The 20,358-nt window shown below is 38.8% G+C and overlaps 2 protein-coding genes across 2 annotated transcripts; both read left to right on the top strand.

Annotated features, from left to right (window-relative positions):
* Positions 1-3,367: 3,367 nt before the first annotated feature.
* Positions 3,368-17,149, top strand: LOC131942496 (uncharacterized). The gene is made up of 6 exons (XM_059302399.1): positions 3,368-3,419; positions 4,567-4,705; positions 6,373-6,478; positions 7,316-7,404; positions 16,760-16,914; positions 17,141-17,149. Exons 2-6 carry the CDS (start codon positions 4,642-4,644, stop codon positions 17,147-17,149), a joined length of 423 nt encoding a protein of 140 aa, XP_059158382.1. The 5' UTR covers positions 3,368-3,419; positions 4,567-4,641.
* A 1,511-nt stretch (positions 17,150-18,660) lies between these two features.
* Positions 18,661-20,358, top strand: LOC131942492 (uncharacterized protein YcbX-like). The gene is made up of 2 exons (XM_059302396.1): positions 18,661-18,794; positions 20,076-20,358. The coding sequence occupies exons 1-2, from the start codon at positions 18,679-18,681 to the stop codon at positions 20,263-20,265; spliced, it is 306 nt and encodes a 101-aa protein (XP_059158379.1). The 5' UTR covers positions 18,661-18,678; the 3' UTR covers positions 20,266-20,358.

The raw sequence follows: 20,358 nt of genomic DNA, 5'->3' as shown, positions 1-20,358 counted from the left end.
CCAATTCAAGTCTAATGTTTTCCTCGCGATGTCCTCTCCCCTTTTAGCCTTAGTAATATCACATAGGCATCATGCTGTAATTATTTTTAGCTCAGCTTTGCAATCTAGTTTGCATGTATGCATGTCTGTCTGTCTGCCTGTGTGTCTCTCTATCCCTCTATCCCTCTCTCACTCTGTCTCTCTCACTGTCTCTCTCTCTCACTCTGTCTCTCTCACTGTCTCTCTTTCTCTCTCTCTCCATCTCTCTCTCTCTCTCTCTTTCTGTAATATAGATACACACGATAACGTTTTTCACTTAAGTGGACGAAACCTCAAAAATAAGTACTAGATGCTATAAGTAGGTTTCTGTTAGCTTTTGAGCAATTTCTGGTAAAAATAAAAAAAAAGCCAATGAACTCAGTCCCGCTTTTTCCATTTCTTTGATAATAATTTTTATTAGTGCCAAAGAGAAATTTTAAATGGAAAGTATTCAAATCATACCTTATCATTTTAGTGTTCTAAAACTGTTCTTAACTATGTAGGGCCTATAGTTTTTTACAGTTTTAAATCATTCTGAAAGATCATCAAAGATGTATATTATTGTCCGTCTCTGTTCGCTTTATTATCAAACTTATGGAAATTTCCGATATATTTTTACTTCGACTCAGTTTTACACCATGCGTGAACAACTAATTTATTATTGTGTTTATTTTTATTTCATTTGAGTGAAACCATTTCTCAGTTATTTAACTTTCATCTAAAGATAAAATATTTAAATTTTGCTACTCTACCTAAATTAATAATTAATTAAATCTAATACTAGATAGATTTAGATCTAAATTCAAAAAGTAAAAATCCTGCAAAATAAAAGGAAGAACAATTATGTGCCTTTGTGAGTATTTAATATTATACCTTGAAATCTAGACATCTAGATCTAGACTCTAGATCTAGAATCTAGATCTAGATCTAGATCTAGATCTAGAATCTAGAATCTAGATCTAGATCTAGATCTAGATCTAGAATCTAGAATCTAGATCTAGATCTAGAATCTAGATCTTTTTACTATGGGGTCATCCATAAACGACGTCACGCTTTTTTTGACGATTTTTACCTCCCCCCTCCCCTCCGTCACACTTCGTCACAAAAAGCCAGACCCCCCCTAAAATGACGTCACACCTCAACCTACAACCCCCCTCAAAATTGCAGTTGAATTTTTTTAAAACATTGATATTTTTCCAAAATCTTGTCTAAACTATTACAATTTATTAAAACAGTTATCTAAAACGCGAAATAACGTCTAAAATTCGTTTTCTAACATTGCTTTTTTATAATGCAAAAATGTGACGTCGCAACATCTGACCCCCCCTCCCCCTCATCACACATCGTCACAAAATTACGGACCCCCCCTCCCCCCCTACGAGTGTGACGTCATGTATGGATGACCCCTGTGACATATGTCCCCGGGCGCCGACCTTAGGGGGCGCCAAAATGGGTTGGAAAAATAAATTGAAAGGTTGAGGGGGGGGGAGCAAAATGAAAGTTTGAGGGGGGGGGGGGTGGTGCAAATCGAAATCTTGAGGGGGGGAGGGGGGTGCAAATCGAAAAGTTTGTCCCCGGGCGCCGGGAAGGGTCGCTACGCCTCTGCACCTCTCTAGCCTATCACCTATGACCTATGACCTGTCACTTCTAATTTGTTAGATCTGACCTATCAGTTCTCACCTGTATCTATACATCTCACCCCTGTCGCCTGTTACCTCTCTCCTTACCTGTATCGCCTCACCTATCGGCTTTCACCTCTCACTTCTAACCTTCCACCTCTCAATTCTAACCTTTCACCTTTCACCTCTCACTTCTAACCTTTCACCTCTCACTTCTAACCTTTCACCTCTCACTTCTAACCTTTCACTTCTCGCTTCTAACCTTTCACTTCTCACTTCTAACCTTTCACCTCTCACTTCTAACCTTTCACTTCTCACTTCTAACCTTTCACCCCTCACTTCTAACCTTTCACCTCTCACTTCTAACCTTTCACTTCTCACTTCTAACCTTTCACCTCTCACTTCTAACCTTTCACCTCTCAACTGTCACGTGTAAACTGTCACGTGTCACTCATCACTTGTCACTTTCACCAATGGCTATAACGTAACGTAACTTTACCCATAGCTTACATTACAGAAACTAAACATAGCCTACCTTTTATAAACACGATAGACTGACCAAATATACAAATTATAAAACCAGAAAGACTGACCAAATCTACAAATTAATAGACCTAAAAATTGATAGACCGACCTAATCTACTCTTTATAAAACCAATAGACCGACCTAACCTTACCTTTATAAAAAGTGATAGGCCGACCTAAACTACCCTTTATAAAATCTGATAGACCGACCAAACCTACTTTTTATAAAACCAGAAAGACCGGCCTAACCTACCCTTTATAAAACCAAAAGACCGACCTAACCTACCATATATAAAACCAAAAGACTGACCTAACCTTCCCTTTATAAACCCAAAAGACCGACCTAACCTACCCTTTACAGAGAGACGAGTGCCAGTGTTGGCCGTAAGATGTGAAGACCGGAAGTTCCAGCATGACGTTTGGTTCTTTCCTCCAGAAGTTCGTCTGCGGCATCATAGGCGGCGTCGGCTTCGTTCTGCTGGGAGGGGCTTACTTCTTGTTCAACTTCACCTCGTACTTCCCAAAAAAATTTAAATGCGTGAGTCTTGGTTGTTGTGTACGTGATGTTGATATTGGTTACAGGGGCGTAGCGAGGGAGGGGGGCGGGGCTTACTTCTTGTTCAACTTCACCTCGTACTTTCCGAAAAAATTTAAATGCGTGAGTATTGGTTGTTACGTAGGTGATGTTGATATTGGTTACAGGGGCGTAGCGAGGGAGGGGGGCGGGGCTTACTTCTTGTTCAACTTCACCTCGTACTTTCCGAAAAAATTTAAATGCGTGAGTATTGGTTGTTACGTAGGTGATGTTGATATTGGTTACAGGGGCGTAGCGAGGGAGGGGGGCGGGGCTTACTTCTTGTTCAACTTCACCTCGTACTTTCCGAAAAAATTTAAATGCGTGAGTATTGGTTGTTACGTAGGTGATGTTGATATTGGTTACAGGGGCGTAGCGAGGGAGGGGGCGGGGCTTACTTCTTGTTCAACTTCACCTCGTACTTCCCAAAAAAATTTAAATGCGTGAGTCTTGGTTGTTGTGTACGTGATGTTGATATTGGGTACAGGGGCGTAGCGAGGGAGGGGGGCGGGGCTTACTTCTTGTTCAACTTCACCTCGTACTTTCCGAAAAAATTTAAATGCGTGAGTCTTGGTTGTTGTTTAGGTGATGTTGATATTGGGTACAGAGGCGTAGCGAGGGAGGGGGGCGGGGCTTACTTCTTGTTCAACTTCACCTCGTACTTCCCAAAAAAATTTAAATGCGTGAGTCTTGGTTGTTGTGTAGGTGATGTTGATATTGGGTACAGAGGCGTAGCGAGGGGGGGGGGTACATATGGCTCCGGGCGCCGACCCTATGGGACGCCAAAAAAAAAATTAAAAGCTCAATTTAGCAGTTTTGCATTATAAATATAAAAAATATATGGAGGGGGGGGGGGCGCCAAATTGAAAAATTGTCCGGGGGGGGGGGCGCAAAATTGAAAGTTTGTCCCCGAGTGCCGGGAAGGGTCGCTACGCCTCTGATTGGGTATGTTCTGTTTTTGTTCTTGTAATACCCGACTAGATTTTGTATTGCACATCTAGGGTACCACTTGCATCAACTGTATTCCAAAGGTAGGCGCCAGTGCTATCTCGTTTTTCAGTATCCCACAGGCAAATACCACTGATATTACCTTATCCCGCAGGTAAATACCTGGTTCAACCTGTATCCCACAGGTAAATACCACGTGTTTCACATGTATCCCAAAGGTATATACCACTTTTATCACCGGTATCTCACAGGTAAATACCACTGGTATCACCTGTATCCTACATGCGAACACCTCTGGTTTTACCTGTATGCCACAAGTAAATACCACTGGTAGCATCTGTATCCAACACAAAGGCGAAGCGACCTTTCCCGGCGCCCGGTGACAAACTTTTCGATTTGCACCCCCCCCCCCCTCAAACTTTCGATTTGCACCCCCTCAACCTTTCAATTTATTTTTCCAAACCATTTTGGCGCCCCATAAGGTCGGCGCCCGGGGACATATGTACCCCCGCCCCCCCCCCCCCCCCACGCTACTGATCCAACATGTATATACCACTGGTATCACCTGATGCTACAGGTAGATACTACTGGTATCTCCTGTATCCCACAGTTAAATACCACTGGTAGCACCTGTATCCTTCATACAAATACCACCAGAATCACCTTTATCCTAAATATAAATACCTGTATCCAGTAGGTAAATACTACAGGTACCCCCTGTATCCCACAGGTAAATACTACAGGTACCCCCTGTATCCCACAGGTAAATTCCACTGGTACCACCTATATCCTACTATATACCACTGATATTACCTGTATCCCACAGGTAAATACTACAGGCACCACCTGTATCCCACCTGACTAAAGTCTGTGTCTCCACAGGTAGGCACCGTGTCTGAGGTCTGGTGCTACCCCGTGACCGGATGCCAGGGTTTGAGCTCTGAGACAGGACAGTGTATGACCTCTGGTCTTGCTATCATGGGTGTAAGGGACAGGAGTTTTTTTATTGGCGTCAATAAAGGTACGTTTTTAATTTCTCGTATATACGAAGTATAGGGAAAGTCTTGTAATCGTGCAAAAAAAAATCGAGATTTTTAGAAATCTCGACGTTTTACATCTCACTGATACGGAAAAACATAATTTTGCTATCTTGTCCGTATGTCTGTGTGTGTGTCTGTGTCTGTGTGTGTGTGTAAACACGATAACTTGAGTACCGTTACAGCTAGGTTGATGAAATTTCATACATAAGTATTTTATCAAAATCGTAGATCGGTATCAACTTTTTAGCGAGTTCCGATAACCGGAAGTGGTACTTTTTTTACTTTGAATTTTTTAAAAGACTATAACTTGAGTACTATTTCAGATAGATAAATAAAATTTCACATGTAAAAAAATGATCTAATTTTCTACCGTCTATCAAATTTTGAGTAATTTCCGTTGTCCGGAAGTAGTAATTTACGCTATTTCGAATTTCTTAAAAAGCGCATGTAAATTTATAAAGTACTAATAATATTGCGCTCTATTATGCACATCTTTATTTGGCGTTCACTTGGTGTGCAATTCTTTTTCCACGAGATTTTATTCTATTTTAAAAAGTTTAAGTATTTAAAATGGATTAAAAATCATGTCTATATCCCGAGTTCCCATCCCCTGCTGTTTTATATAAGAATATTCGAGAAAGTTTAGGGGAGATCACTCCCGGTTTATTTTATTTTGAGTAATTTTTAGCGGTGTATGTAATAATAAAGGTAGTTTTTCCTGTGGATTTATAAGGGAGTATATAATAATAATGGTAGTTTGTATTGTGGATTTATTAGCGGTGTTTCTAATAATAAAGATATTTTTTTCCTGTGGATTTATCAGAGGTTTATGTAATAATAAAGGTAGTTTTTTAGCGATTATTGGTGGTGTTTATAACAATAAAGGTAGTTTTTGTGGATTTATTAGTGGTAATTCTACTAATAAAGGTAGTTTTTCCTGTGGATTTATAAAGGTGTATGTAATAATAAAGGTAGTTTTTCTTGTGTGCTTATTGGAGGTATTTGTGACAATAATAAAGGTAGTTTTTTTGTGGATTTATTGGAGAGGTAGGCAATTGTAATAAAGAATGTATTTTTCCTTTGTATATATTAGAGGTGTAAGAAAAAATAAAAAAACAAATGGTAGCTGCAGTGAGGTTAATGTAATTAGTAATAAAACAGATAGTATTAGTTACCTCACAAGTTAAAGACAGTTACAAGTACTATGGACGTTTCGACCCAAGGTCTTCGTCAGCACACAACAGTGTGATTACGTCCATAGTACTTGTAACTGTCTTTAACTTGTGAGGTAACTAATGCTATCTGTTTTATTACTAATTAAGTAAAAATAAAGGTAGTTACTGTTGTGGGATAATTAGGCCAAACCAGTATAAATCACTATGTAACGAGTCAATGTAACTAGTCCATGGGCAACTTTCAATGATTAGTTCTTATTTTCTATAAAGCCCAATGCATTTTAAATTTATTTGACAATTTTTTTGTGTGTTTTTTGTGTCGGCCACAACCGGAATGACCAATACATATATTAATCAAAATGTAACTAGTCCGTGGACAAATTTGATGACTGGTACTTACTCTCAATAACACCCGACGCATTTTAAAATTATTTGACGATTTTTTTAAATTTTTTTTTTGTCGCCCACGACAGGTATGAATGAAGCGGTGCTGTACGTCTCTCCTAACTTGAAACAAATACAAGCTTTGACTGACGGCCGGAATTTAACCCTATCGTTTCCAGAGAAACCAGAAATTAAGTAAGTTATTGTTGTGTAGGAATATAAGGGTTAATCTAATGTGCTAGCGTCTTGCCATTATATTAAGTTATTGTTGTGTAGGAATATAAGGGTTAATCTAATGTGCTAGCAGACCTGCCCTAAAATTAAGTAAGTTATTGTCAGTTATTGTTGTTTAGGAATACCATGATAATCTAGCGCTAATGGTTTTCCCTGAAATATAAGTAAGTTATTGTTGTGTAGAAACGCAAGGGTTAATCTAAACTTGTGATTTTTTTTCCCGTTTGTGATTGTCCCAGGATTTGTAAAGTGTGGTGTGTCTATGTCCATGTGTTCGTAAAGTGAAGTGTAGTTTTGTCCCATGATTCGTACAGTGCGGTATAGTTATGTCCAAAGATTCGTACAGTGCGGTATAGTTGTGTCCAATGATTCGTACAGTGCGGTATAGTTGTGTCCAATGATTAGTACAGTGCGGTATAGTTATGTCCAAAGATTCGTACAGTGCGGTATAGTTGTGTCCAACGATTCGTACAGTGCGGTATAGTTGTGTCCAAGGATTCATACAGCGAGGTGTGGTTTTGTCGCATATTTGCCAATGCTCGGGTGTGTTCTTTGTTCCATGCATTGAACGGTGTATCGACAAAATATCTTCGTCAGTAAATTACTAATGCTAGCCACAGGTCTGGCTATTAATTACTCAGTTGTTCATCTTACAATTCGGCTTAATAATAGAATAGGTTGGAATATTTATAGGTTTATATATATATATATATATATATATATATATATATATATATATATATATATATATATATATATATATATATATATAAAGTCTGCTAAACCTATATTTTAAAGATATACTCTACGTCGACCATCGCTGGCCCCTGCACTAGTACAGTACACCATGAGTTACATGGGAGCATCTATAGCAGTGGACGCTTGTAGTAAGTTTTAATGTTTTTTTGTTTTTTTTTTCAATGGATGATGAAAATATTGTCGAATAGATTTTATCTTTAATCTAGCGTATATATATATATATATATATATATATATATATATATATATATATATATATATATATATATATATATATATATATATATATATATATATATATATATATATATATATATATATATATATATATATATATATACATATACATATATATATATATATATATATATATATATATATATATATATATATATATATATATGTGTGTGTGTGTGTGTGTGTTACGGTCAAAACCCGAAGTCGGCCAAAGCGCGTATTGGCCAAAATTGCCACCCATTGACCGGTCGAAGTCCGAAACTTTACTTGATTTCGGCCTTTAGTCTGAAATGGCTCTTGATTTCGGCCTTTGGCCGGCCAATCCTCGGACTGGCCATGGTGGACCGGCCAGGTCCAAATTAGAAGATTATCTGGTAGGGACGACCGGCCAAAGTCCAAATTAGAAGATCATGAGCAGATTTTGGTTTTTTAATACAGTAAGGATCATGAAATTAAGTCTTTATTGATTACTAGGCATACTGCCTAGCTTCGCTTAGGTTTTCAAAAAAGTTGAGAAATTGAATGATTATTTAATATGTGATTGGCTGTTAGGTTAAATGCTTAGGGCCTAAATTTATACGGTGGGGTATTATTTCGTACCCAAATATTGATGGAATATTCGCAAACTTATTACTCGCAAGGTTATTAGAACTGAAAGGGCTTTCAAAAAAATGATCAATCAAATATTATATAAAATTACTTTTGCAATTAATTTTACAATTTCAATACAATACAAAACTTAATTTATAACAAAATATCCATTTACAACAATGCTACACTTTATGATTTTTGTTTTTTCTTAAAAAGAGTATGCAAAATATTAAAAATTGTTACATTAAAAAGTTACCTCCCCTGCTCATAGACCAAATCACCGAATCTCGTATAATGAGAATTTCAATCGCATTCATTTTTAGCCCTCTTCGAGGGCTTTGATGCTGACCAACAGTTTTTTCATACGGCCCAGTCATCTATAGAGGTGTATGCAAAACATTAGCCAGTTATACGAAGAGTAAGTACCCTACAATTTGTGTAGAAATTACCCTGTTTTCCCCATAAAATGCAAAGATTATATAGGGAAATACGACTGGTCAGTTTTGACCCATTTCCCGATTTTTCCCGGACATGGCGAGTTTTTTGTGACACCCCAAGGCATTCTCCTACCACCTCACAAAATTTCAAGGGGGGTCGTCGGAGGAATTTTTTTTTCGTAATAGAGCTCATATAAAGAGAATTTCACTCGCGGTCACATTTTAGCCCTCGTCGAGGGCTTTGAGTGAAACCGACAGTTTTCCCTAAAGGTCACGCCATTGTCCTAAGAGTATGCAAACAATTAGCCAGATATACTGAGTTTAAGTACCCTAAAGTCTGCGTTGAAATGACCCTCTGTTTTTCCCATAAAATACAAAGATTATATAGGTAAATACAACTGGTCAGTTTTGACCCCTTTACGAAGTTTTCCCAGATATGCCGAGTTTTTTGTGACACCCCTAGGCGTTCTTCTACCACCTCACAAAATTTTAAGGGGGGTCGTCGGAGGAATTTTTTTTTCGTAATAGAGCTCATATAAAGAGAATTTCACTCGCGGTCACTTTTTAGCCCTCTTCGAGGGCTTGAGTGAAACCGACAGTTTTCCCTAAAGGTCAAGCCATTTTCCAAAGAGTATGCAAAAACTTAGCCAGATGTAAAGAGGGTAAAAGTCCTAAAATTCGTTTTGATTTGACCCTCTGTTTTCCCCATAAAATACAAAGATAATATAGGGAAATACGACTGGTCAGTTTTGACCCATTTCCCGATTTTTCCCAGACATGGTGAGTTTTTTGTGACACCCCAAGACGTTCTACTACCACCTCACAAAATTTCAAGGGGGGTCGTCGGAGGAAATTTTTTTTCGTAATAAAGCTCATATGAAGAGAATTTCACTCGCGGGCACTTTTTAGCTCTCGTCGAGGGCTTTGAGTGAAACTGACAGGTTAGCCGTACGGCCAAGCCATTTACCTATAAACATGCCGAAAATTAGCCAGATGTAAAGAGGGTAAGTGCCCTAAAATCCGTTTTGAAATCACCCTCTGTTTTTCTCATAAAATACAAAGATTATATAGGGAAATACGACTGGTCAGTTTTGACCACTTTACGAAGTTTTCCCGGACATGGCGAGTTTTTTGTGACACCCCAAGGCTTTCTCCTACCACCTCACAAAATATCAAGGGGGGTCGTCGGAGGAAATTTTTTTTCGTAATATAGCCCATATAAGGCGCCGGTCAGTCGAGGTCAGTTTTGACCCCCTCTCCGTCGACTTTTCGGCCAACCGTCACCGGCCCTCGTGTTCTATTGCCCCAAGGCACCATCGTGCCAAATTTGACGCGCCTGCGGCGGCGGGAAATGCCCTATGGGGCACTTGACAACTTTGCTTTATATATATACTAGGCATACTGCCTAGCTTCGCTTAGGTTTTCAAAAAAATGGAGGAATTGAATGATTAATTAATAGGTGATTGGCTGCTATGTTAAATCCTTAGGGCCTAAATTTATACAGTTGAGTAATTACATGTAACACAAATATTGATGGAATATTCGCAAACGTATTGCTCGCACGGTAATTAGAACTGCAAAGGGTTTCTTAATAGTATCAATCAAATATTATAATAAATTACTTTCGCAATTAATTTTTACAATTTCAGTACAATGCAAAACTTAATTTATAACAAAATATTTATTTAAAACAATGCTATACTTTATGATTTTTGTTTCTTTTCTTGAAAAAATATACAAAATATTTAAGTTATTACATTAAAACGTTACCTCCCCTGTTCATAGACCAAGTGACCAAATCTCGTATAGTGAGAATTTCCTTCGCAGTTATTTTTAGCCCTCTTAGAGGGCTTTATGTCTGACCAACAGTTTTTCCATACGGCGTAGTCATCTATAGAGATGTATACAAAAAATTAGCCAGATGTTAAGACGGTAAGTGCCCTAAAATCCGTTTTGAAATCACCCTCTGTTTTTCCCATAAAATACAAAGATTATATAGGTAAATACGATTGGTCAGTTTTGACCCATTAAACGAATTTTCCCGGACATGGCAAGTTTTTTGTGACACCCCAAGGCGTTCTCCTACCACCTCACAAAATTTCAAGGGGGGTCGTCGGAGGAAATTTTTTTTCGTAATAGAGTTCATATAAAGAGAATTTCACTCGCGGTCACTTTTTAGCCCTCGTCAAGGGCTTTGAATGAAACCGACAGTTTTCCCTAAAGGTCAAGCCATTTACCTAAGAGCATGCAAAAAATTAGCCAGATGTAAAGTGGGTAAGTGCCCTAAAATCCGTTTTGTAATCAACCTCTGTTTTTCCCATAAAATACAAAGATTATATAGGGAAATACGACTGGTCAGTTTTGACCCATTTAACGAATTTTCCCGGACATGGCGAGTTTTTTGTGACACCCCAAGGCGTTCTCCTACCACCTCACAAAATTTCAAGGGGGGTCGTCGGAGGAATTTTTTTTTCGTAATAGAGCTCATATAAAGAGAATTTCACTCGCGGTCACTTTTTAGCCCTCGTCGAGGGCTTTAAGTAAAACCGACAGTTTTCCCCAAAGGTCAAGCCATTTACCTAAGAGCATGCAAAACTTTAGCCAGATGTAGAGTGGGTAAGTGCCCTAAAATCCGTTTTGAAATCACCCTCTGTTTTTCCCATAAAATACAAAGATTATATAGGGAAATACGACTTGTCAGTTTTGACCCATTTAACGAATTTTCCCGAACATGGCGAGTTTTTTGTGACACCCCAAGGCGTTCTCCTACCACCTCACAAAATTTCAAGGGGGGTCGTCGGAGGAAATTTTTTTTCGTAATAGAGCTCATATAAAGAGAATTTCACTCGCGGTCACTTTTTAGCCCTCGTCGAGGGCTTTGAGTGAAACCGACAGATTTCCCTAAAGGTCAAGCCATTTACCTAAGAGCATGCAAAAAATTAGCCAGATGTAAAGTGGGTAAGTGCCCTAAAATCCGTTTTGAAATCACCCTCTGTTTTTCCCATAAAATACAAAGATTATATAGGGAAATACGACTGGTCAGTTTTGACCCATTTAACGAATTTTCCCGGACATGGCGAGTTTTTTGTGACACCCCAAAGCGTTCTCCTACCACCTCACAAAATTTCAAGGGGGGTCGTCGGTGGAAATTTTTTTTCGTAATAGAGCTCATATAAAGAGAATTTCACTCGCGGTTACTTTTTAGCCCTCGTCGAGGGCTTTGAGTGAAACCGACAGTTTTCCCTAAAGGTCAAGCCATTTACCTAAGAGCATGCAAAAAATTAGCCAGATGTAAAGTGGGTAAGTGCCCTAAAATCCGTTTTGAAATCACCCTCTGTTTTTCCCATAAAATACAAAGATTATATTGGGAAATACGACTGGTCAGTTTTGACCCATTTAAAGAATTTTCCCGGACATGGCGAGTTTTTTGTGACACCCAAAGGCGTTCTCCTACCACCTCACAAAATTTCAAGGGGGGTCGTCAGAAGAAAATTTTTTTCGTAATAGAGCTCATATAAAGAGAATTTCACTCGCGGTCACATTTTAGCCCTCGTCGAGGGCTTTGAGTGAAACCGACAGTTTTACCTAAAGGTCAAGCCATTTACCTAAGAGCATGCAAAAAATTAGCCAGATGTAAAATGGGTAAGTGCCCTAAAATCCGTTTTGAAATCACCCTCTGTTTTTCCCATAAAATACAAAGATTATATAGGGAAATACGACTGGTCAGTTTTGACCCATTTAACGAATTTTCCCGGACATGGCGAGTTTTTTGTGACACCCAAAGGCGTTCTCCTACCACCTCACAAAATTTCAAGGGGGGTCGTCGTCGGAAATTTATTTTCGTAATAGAGCTCATATTAAGAGAATTTCACTCGCGGTCACTTTTTAGCCCTCGTCGAGGGCTTTGAGTGAAGCCGACAGATTTCCCTAAAGGTCAAGCCATTTACCTAAGAGCATGCAAAAAATTAGCCAGATGTAAAGTGGGTAAGTGCCCTAAAATCCGTTTTGAAATCACCCTCTGTTTTTCCCATAAAATACAAAGATTATATAGGGAAATACGACTTGTCAGTTTTGACCCATTTAACGAATTTTCCCGGACATGGCGAGTTTTTTGTGACACCCAAAGGCGTTCTCCTACCACCTCACAAAATTTCAAGGGGGGTCGTCGGAGGAAATTTATTTTCGTAATAGAGCTCATATTAAGAGAATTTCACTCGCGGTCACTTTTTAGCCCTCGTCGAGGGCTTTGAGTGAAACCGACAGATTTCCCTAAAGGTCAAGCCATTTACCTAAGAGCATGCAAAAAATTAGCCAGATGTAAAGTGGGTAAGTGCCCTAAAATCCGTTTTGAAATCACCCTCTGTTTTTCCCATAAAATACAAAGATTATATAGGGAAATACGATTGGTCAGTTTTGACCCATTAAACGAATTTTCCCGGACATGGCGAGTTTTTTGTGACACCCCAAGGCGTTCTCCTACCACCTCACAAAATTTCAAGGGGGGTCGTCGGAGGAAATTTTTTTTCGTAATAGAGCTCATATAAAGAGAATTTCACTCGCGGTCACTTTTTAGCCCTCGTCAAGGGCTTTGAATGAAACCGACAGTTTTCCCTAAAGGTCAAGCCATTTACCTAAGAGCATGCAAAAAATTAGCCAGATGTAAAGTGGGTAAGTGCCCTAAAATCCGTTTTGTAATCACCCTCTGTTTTTCCCATAAAATACAAAGATTATATAGGGAAATACGACTGGTCAGTTTTGACCCATTTAACGAATTTTCCCGGACATGGCGAGTTTTTTGTGACACCCCAAGGCGTTCTCCTACCACCTCACAAAATTTCAAGGGGGGTCGTCGGAGGAATTTTTTTTTTCGTAATAGAGCTCATATAAAGAGAATTTCACTCGCGGTCACTTTTTAGCCCTCGTCGAGGGCTTTAAGTGAAACCGACAGTTTTCACCAAAGGTCAAGCCATTTACCTAAGAGCATGCAAAACTTTAGCCAGATGTAGAGTGGGTAAGTGCCCTAAAATCCGTTTTGAAATCACCCTCTGTTTTTCCCATAAAATACAAAGATTATATAGGGAAATACGACTTGTCAGTTTTGACCCATTTAACGAATTTTCCCGAACATGGCGAGTTTTTTGTGACACCCCAAGGCGTTCTCCTACCACCTCACAAAATTTCAAGGGGGGTCGTCGGAGGAAATTTTTTTTCGTAATAGAGCTCATATAAAGAGAATTTCACTCGCGGTCACTTTTTAGCCCTCGTCGAGGGCTTTGAGTGAAACCGACAGATTTCCCTAAAGGTCAAGCCATTTACCTAAGAGCATGCAAAAAATTAGCCAGATGTAAAGTGTGTAAGTGCCCTAAAATCCGTTTTGAAATCACCCTCTGTTTTTCCCATAAAATACAAAGATTATATAGGGAAATACGACTGGTCAGTTTTGACCCATTTAACGAATTTTCCCGGACATGGCGAGTTTTTTGTGACACCCCAAAGCGTTCTCCTACCACCTCACAAAATTTCAAGGGGGGTCGTCGGTGGAAATTTTTTTTCGTAATAGAGCTCATATAAAGAGAATTTCACTCGCGGTCACTTTTTAGCCCTCGTCGAGGGCTTTGAGTGAAACCGACAGTTTTCCCTATAGGTCAAGCCATTTACCTAAGAGCATGCAAAAAATTAGCCAGATGTAAAGTGGGTAAGTGCCCTAAAATCCGTTTTGAAATCACCCTCTGTTTTTCCCATAAAATACAAAGATTATATTGGGAAATACGACTGGTCAGTTTTGACCCATTTAAAGAATTTTCCCGGACATGGCGAGTTTTTTGTGACACCCAAAGGCGTTCTCCTACCACCTCACAAAATTTCAAGGGGGGTCGTCAGAAGAAAATTTTTTTCGTAATAGAGCTCATATAAAGAGAATTTCACTCGCGGTCACATTTTAGCCCTCGTCGAGGGCTTTGAGTGAAACCGACAGTTTTACCTAAAGGTCAAGCCATTTACCTAAGAGCATGCAAAAAATTAGCCAGATGTAAAGTGGGTAAGTGCCCTAAAATCCGTTTTGAAATCACCCTCTGTTTTTCCCATAAAATACAAAGATTATATAGGGAAATACGACTGGTCAGTTTTGACCCATTTAACGAATTTTCCCGGACATGGCGAGTTTTTTGTGACACCCAAAGGCGTTCTCCTACCACCTCACAAAATTTCAAGGGGGGTCGTCGGAGGAAATTTATTTTCGTAATAGAGCTCATATTAAGAGAATTTCACTCGCGGTCACTTTTTAGCCCTCGTCGAGGGCTTTGAGTGAAACCGACAGATTTCCCTAAAGGTCAAGCCATTTACCTAAGAGCATGCAAAAAATTAGCCAGATGTAAAGTGGGTAAGTGCCCTAAAATCCGTTTTGAAATCACCCTCTGTTTTTCCCATAAAATACAAAGATTATATAGGGAAATACGACTTGTCAGTTTTGACCCATTTAACGAATTTTCCCGGACATGGCGAGTTTTTTGTGACACCCAAAGGCGTTCTCCTACCACCTCACAAATTTCAAGGGGGGTCGTCGGAGGAAATTTTTTATCGTAATATAGCTCATATAAGGCGCCGGTCAGTCGAGGTCAGTTTTGACCCCTTCTCCGTAGACTTTTCGGCCAACCGTCACCGGCCCTCGTGTTCTATCGCCCCAAGGCACCATCGTGCCAAATTCGACGCGCCTGCGGCGCCGGGAAGTGCCCTATCGGGCACCTGACCACTTTGCTTTATATATATAGATTAATTAAAGTAAATGGCAGAAACATTCAAATTATTTTACTGTACTATAGTCTCAATTAATATTATCATTTGTTACAATAAGTTGAACTTTTTTGGCATTTACAATTACATAGTAGCTTGTTATTTTTTACACATGCAGCGATTTGTTGTGCACTTGGTTGTGCAATTGCAGCGAGTGTAGCCTTGGCCGTCGGTCAGTGATTGTGAAGATGCGATGGTTCGTAGTGATTTTTTCTCAGTGCCACCCGGACTAGCATACAATTGTTTAAGAACACCATGTTGCGTTCCTAGCTTGTAGAAAGCGCCCTCGACGCTCATGACAACTGCTATGACGCATCGGGCATCACCGCGACCCTGTCAACATCTGATATACGGATGCGAACATTATCTCCCACTTCAGCTTGTTTAAAATGTGTATCTGATTTTGTTAGCATCTTAGCACATTGAGTTTGCAAGCCAGTATGAGCTGCTAAACTGGTGTCTATGATTTCTTGTTTATTGTGACATAATCTGCAAGTAATTTTCCCTCCGTTCGATTCGTCTGCTTCATTGGTTATTCAGCAAATTGCATGGACATCGTTGCCACAGGATCCACAAGAATGGGCTGCACTACAATATTTTTCACAAACTACACATAATCTGTTGGCCTTATTATTATAACGCAACCGGTCAGGACGTTCCGCCACGGCAGCATATGTGTTAGCTGAGGAAGTCGTTGCATTTCTTGTTCAAAGTTCTCAAGATCTTCCTAAGTAAATAAATTATCGAGAGCCTCTCTTGGTAGATTTGAAGAGTTAAGTGATGATGACATGGATGCAGACAAATGAATTAGCTAATTGGGCTGAGAGTCTCTCATCAAGGAATCCAACAACCGCCATACGAAGCCTTGTTTGGACACTTAACTCTTCCGTGACTATTTTAATTTCAGGCCACATTTCCTTTAGTTCAGAAATATTTTGGCAGCCATCTCGTATGTCTGTCTCATGGTCTGACGGTCCTTTGGTCCATGTCGCATTGCATATAGAATGCTATACAAACAAGAGCCGAACAATGCGTTACTCACAATGAAACCGCACCCAGAATAATGAAAATGCTATCACAACTAAGGCTAGATAGAACGTTGGCCAGGATATCCCGGCCAGTGCGCGCATTGGCCGGCCAACTTACGAAATACGTTTTCAAGTTTAAGCGCTTCAGACTTTGTCCAGTACGTCCCGGCCAGTGCGCGCATTGGCCGGACAATGTGCGAAATACAATCTCAGTGTTAAGCTCTTCGGGCTTTGGCCAAGTATATATATATATATATATATATATATATATATATATATATATATATATATATATATATATATATATATATATATATATATATATATATATATATATATATATATATATATATATATCAGAAAGACTCCAGCACTAAATGTGTGGGTCACTGATTCAACAGCTGGCGAGATCAACAAATGGCTGGACGATTGTTTGGAAGAGGAGGGTCTGACCTTCTTCACCACAAGCCAACGGCACAGTCACACAAATAAGAACTATCGGCATTCCGTCTACGTCTTCGCCACTGAGAGCTCCGTAGAATCCCTCAATGACCATGTGAGTCTAACCGGAAGTAGAATTGTTGCTTCCATGAATGATAGAGTTAATAATATTTGTTTTTCACTCAACTGGATTTGTTGTTAGAATCTTAAACTTGAAGTCGACTCAGAGGCGTTGCGAGGGCGGGGCGGGGGGTGCGGACTGCACCGGGTGACACCATTTAGGGGGATGAAACCATGGCGAAGAATTGCAAATTGTTAAGAAGAAAAATGCTTTTTGCCAGTTGCATTAGTGATTAATTATGCGGCATATATTTAAATTATAAGCCTATGTAGGTCGACACACACACACACACACACACACACATATATATATATATATATATATATATATATATATATATATATATATATATATATATATATATATATATATATATAAATATATACTTTGTTTCTTGGGGGGGTGATACCGCAAAGTGCCGCACCGGGTGATACCCGACCTAGCGACGCCACTGAGTCGGCTATATATAGATCATTAAAGTAATATTCCGATAGATTTCACCTAGAGATGATTTTAAATGTTTTAGTCAATGTTAATCATTTTCTATTAAACAGTTTCTAAATAATGTAAAATTCATAAAAATAAATTGCTTTTCTCCTTCTTCTTCGTTCATAATTTTAAATGTTGGAATGGATTTGTTTTTGGTTAGACAAAGGCTATGGAAGCAAATCCAAAAAGAAAAGCAGGCTGAAACCGGAGTCAATGGCCTCAATGGCGCAAAACCAGTTGACACGTAATCCTTAATTGTGATGAAAGCATGGTCGAGTCGGCAAAGCTCATGGTTGATAAATTCGAAAAAAGTCTCGAGCTCAAACCCTCTGGCAGATAAGGCTCGATCCTTCCCAATACTAAAAATTAAGAACGAAGAAGAAGAAGAAGAAAGACCACCATAACACAATTTTGTATAGAGGCTCGTGACGCATTAATTAATTTAAATTATTAATTATATTTTCTCCATTTTTACTTTCTCGTATATACGAAGTATAGAGAAAGTATTGTAATCGTGCAAAAAAAAAATCGAGATTTTTGCAAATCTCGACGTTTTACACCTCACTGATACGGAAAAAACATAATTTTGCAATCTTGTCCGTATGTCTGTGTGTGTGTGTGTCTGTGTGTCTGTCCGTGTGTAAACACGATAACTTGAGTACCGTTACAGCTAGGTGGATGAAATTTCATATATAAGTATTTTATCAAAATCGTAGATCCGTATCAACTTTTGAGCGATTTCCGATAACCGGAAGTGGTACTTTTCCTACTTTGAATTTTTCAAAAGCCTATAACTTGAGTACTATTTCAGATAGATAAATGAAATTTCACATGTAAGTAAAAGATCTAATTCTCTACCTTCTGTTAAATTTTGAGTAATTTCCGTTCACTGGAAGTAGTACTTTACGCTACTTTCGATTTCTCAAAAAACTAATGTAAATTTTAAAAGTACTAATAATATTGCGCACTATTATGCGCTTTTTTATTTGGCGTTCACTTGGTGTGCAATTAATTTGTCTTCGAGATTTTATTCTATTTTTAAAACTTTAAGTATTTAAAATGGATTAAAAATCATGTCTATAGCCCGAGTTCCCATCCCCTGTTATTTTATATAAGAATATTCGAGAAAGTTTAGGGGAGATCACTCCCGGTTTATTTTTTATATTTAAACTATTGAGTTTCTTGACAAGTTAATAATCAATTCTCTTTTTTTTCTATATGAACGTCACTTATGTAAAATTTCAGTTCAAATTCACCACACCGGTGTCGATGGAATTTTTCCGCCCCAACATTGTCATCGCTAATAGTGAACCACTGGACGAAGGCCAATGGGAAAACATTCGCATAGGCGACGCTGTTTTCTCGGTGCTTTCACCTGATGCACGGTAATTAGTCTAACGTCTTTCTAAGCGCTGTTTTTCGGTACTTTATGGAGATCGAACAACTTTGTTACTGGGATAGTGTTTACTAGTGGGGGGGGGGGGGGGGGGAATGGGACAAGATAATTGGCTAGTTTTTTTTCTGATTGTGATGCTATGGTGGTGGGGGGAAGGGTTGCTGAAATTTAAATATCATAACAAACCTGAAAAACAGACTTGAATGTAAGTCAATCAAATGTTGGGCAAGATGCAAAAACTGTATAGGTATCCGAATACTCATACATATTATTGTCTTTATATATATATATATATATATATATATATATATATATATATATATATATATATATATATATATATATATATATATAAAGAGACCAAGGCCTTAATTCCTATTCTACGTCTGATGAGGTGTAACTACTGAGATGCGTAGGGTTGCCAGATACATTTTCCGAAAATACTGGACACCTTTCCATCCTTCCCTTCTCAGGTATGCCGCAAAGCAGAAGAAGGGGGGTAAAACATACTTGTCCAGTATTTATATTTATTTTCTCCTGGACAGTCTGCGCAAATACTGGACTGTTTAGTTTAAAACTGGACACCTGGCAACCCTAGAGATGCGCCTTTGCACACAACGAACAGCCCTACTTAAACATGTGCCTAGAATAACTTGCCACTTAATCAGTGTTTCTTTAAGACTTTTTTCTCCGGGGGGTGGGGGGGCACTTGATATTTTTCGGGGGGGGGGGGCAGACTTTTTTCGGGGTGGCCGACGCTGTTAAAAGTATATATTTTCTATATAAATTATATAAATTTCATTTCTTTCGGGGGGGGCGGAAGAATTTTTTTCCGGGAGGGGGGGGGGATTAAGCCTTCCGAAGAGATGCCTGGAAGAAACTCTGCACTTAATGTATCATTACATGCCCACCTGTCATCTAAAACATCCTTCTACTTTCTAGCTTCATCCAACAAAATTTTGACTTATCTTTCTACTTTCTAGCTTCATCCAACAAAATTTTGACTTATCTTTCTACTTTCTAGCTTCATCCAACAAAATTTTGACTTATCTTTCTACTTTCTAGCTTCATCCAACAAAATTTTGACTTATCTTTCTACTTTCTAGCTTCATCCAACAAACTTTTGACTTATCCTTCTACTTTCTAGCTTCATCCAACAAAATGTTGACTTATTTTTCTACTTTCTAGCTTCATCCAACAAAATTTTGACTTATCTTTCTACTTTCTAGCTTCATCCAACAAACTTTTGACTTATCCTTCTACTTTCTAGCTTCATCCAACAAAATTTTGACGTGGTCAACCAAGACTGGAGGTACCAGGTTGAGTACTTCAAGCCTCTGGGTCAGCTGATCACCCTGCCGGCTTCATGCTACAATGCCAGTTACGGCGTGTTGGCCAAGGTCATTCAGGAGGGTGACATCAATGTGGGTGACCCGGTCTATGTGACATACAGGCTTTAGGAAGTAGATTTTATCAGGTGTATGTGACATACAGGCTTTAGGAAGTAGATTTTATCTGGTGTATGTGACATACAGGCTGTAGGAAGTAGATTT

Source organism: Physella acuta, unplaced genomic scaffold (assembly GCF_028476545.2).
Source record: "Physella acuta isolate Inbredline_101_S28 unplaced genomic scaffold, ASM2847654v3 ptg000409l, whole genome shotgun sequence".
In the NCBI taxonomy this organism is placed as follows: domain Eukaryota; kingdom Metazoa; phylum Mollusca; class Gastropoda; family Physidae; genus Physella; species Physella acuta.
This window is presented reverse-complemented; position numbering and strand designations above follow the sequence as displayed.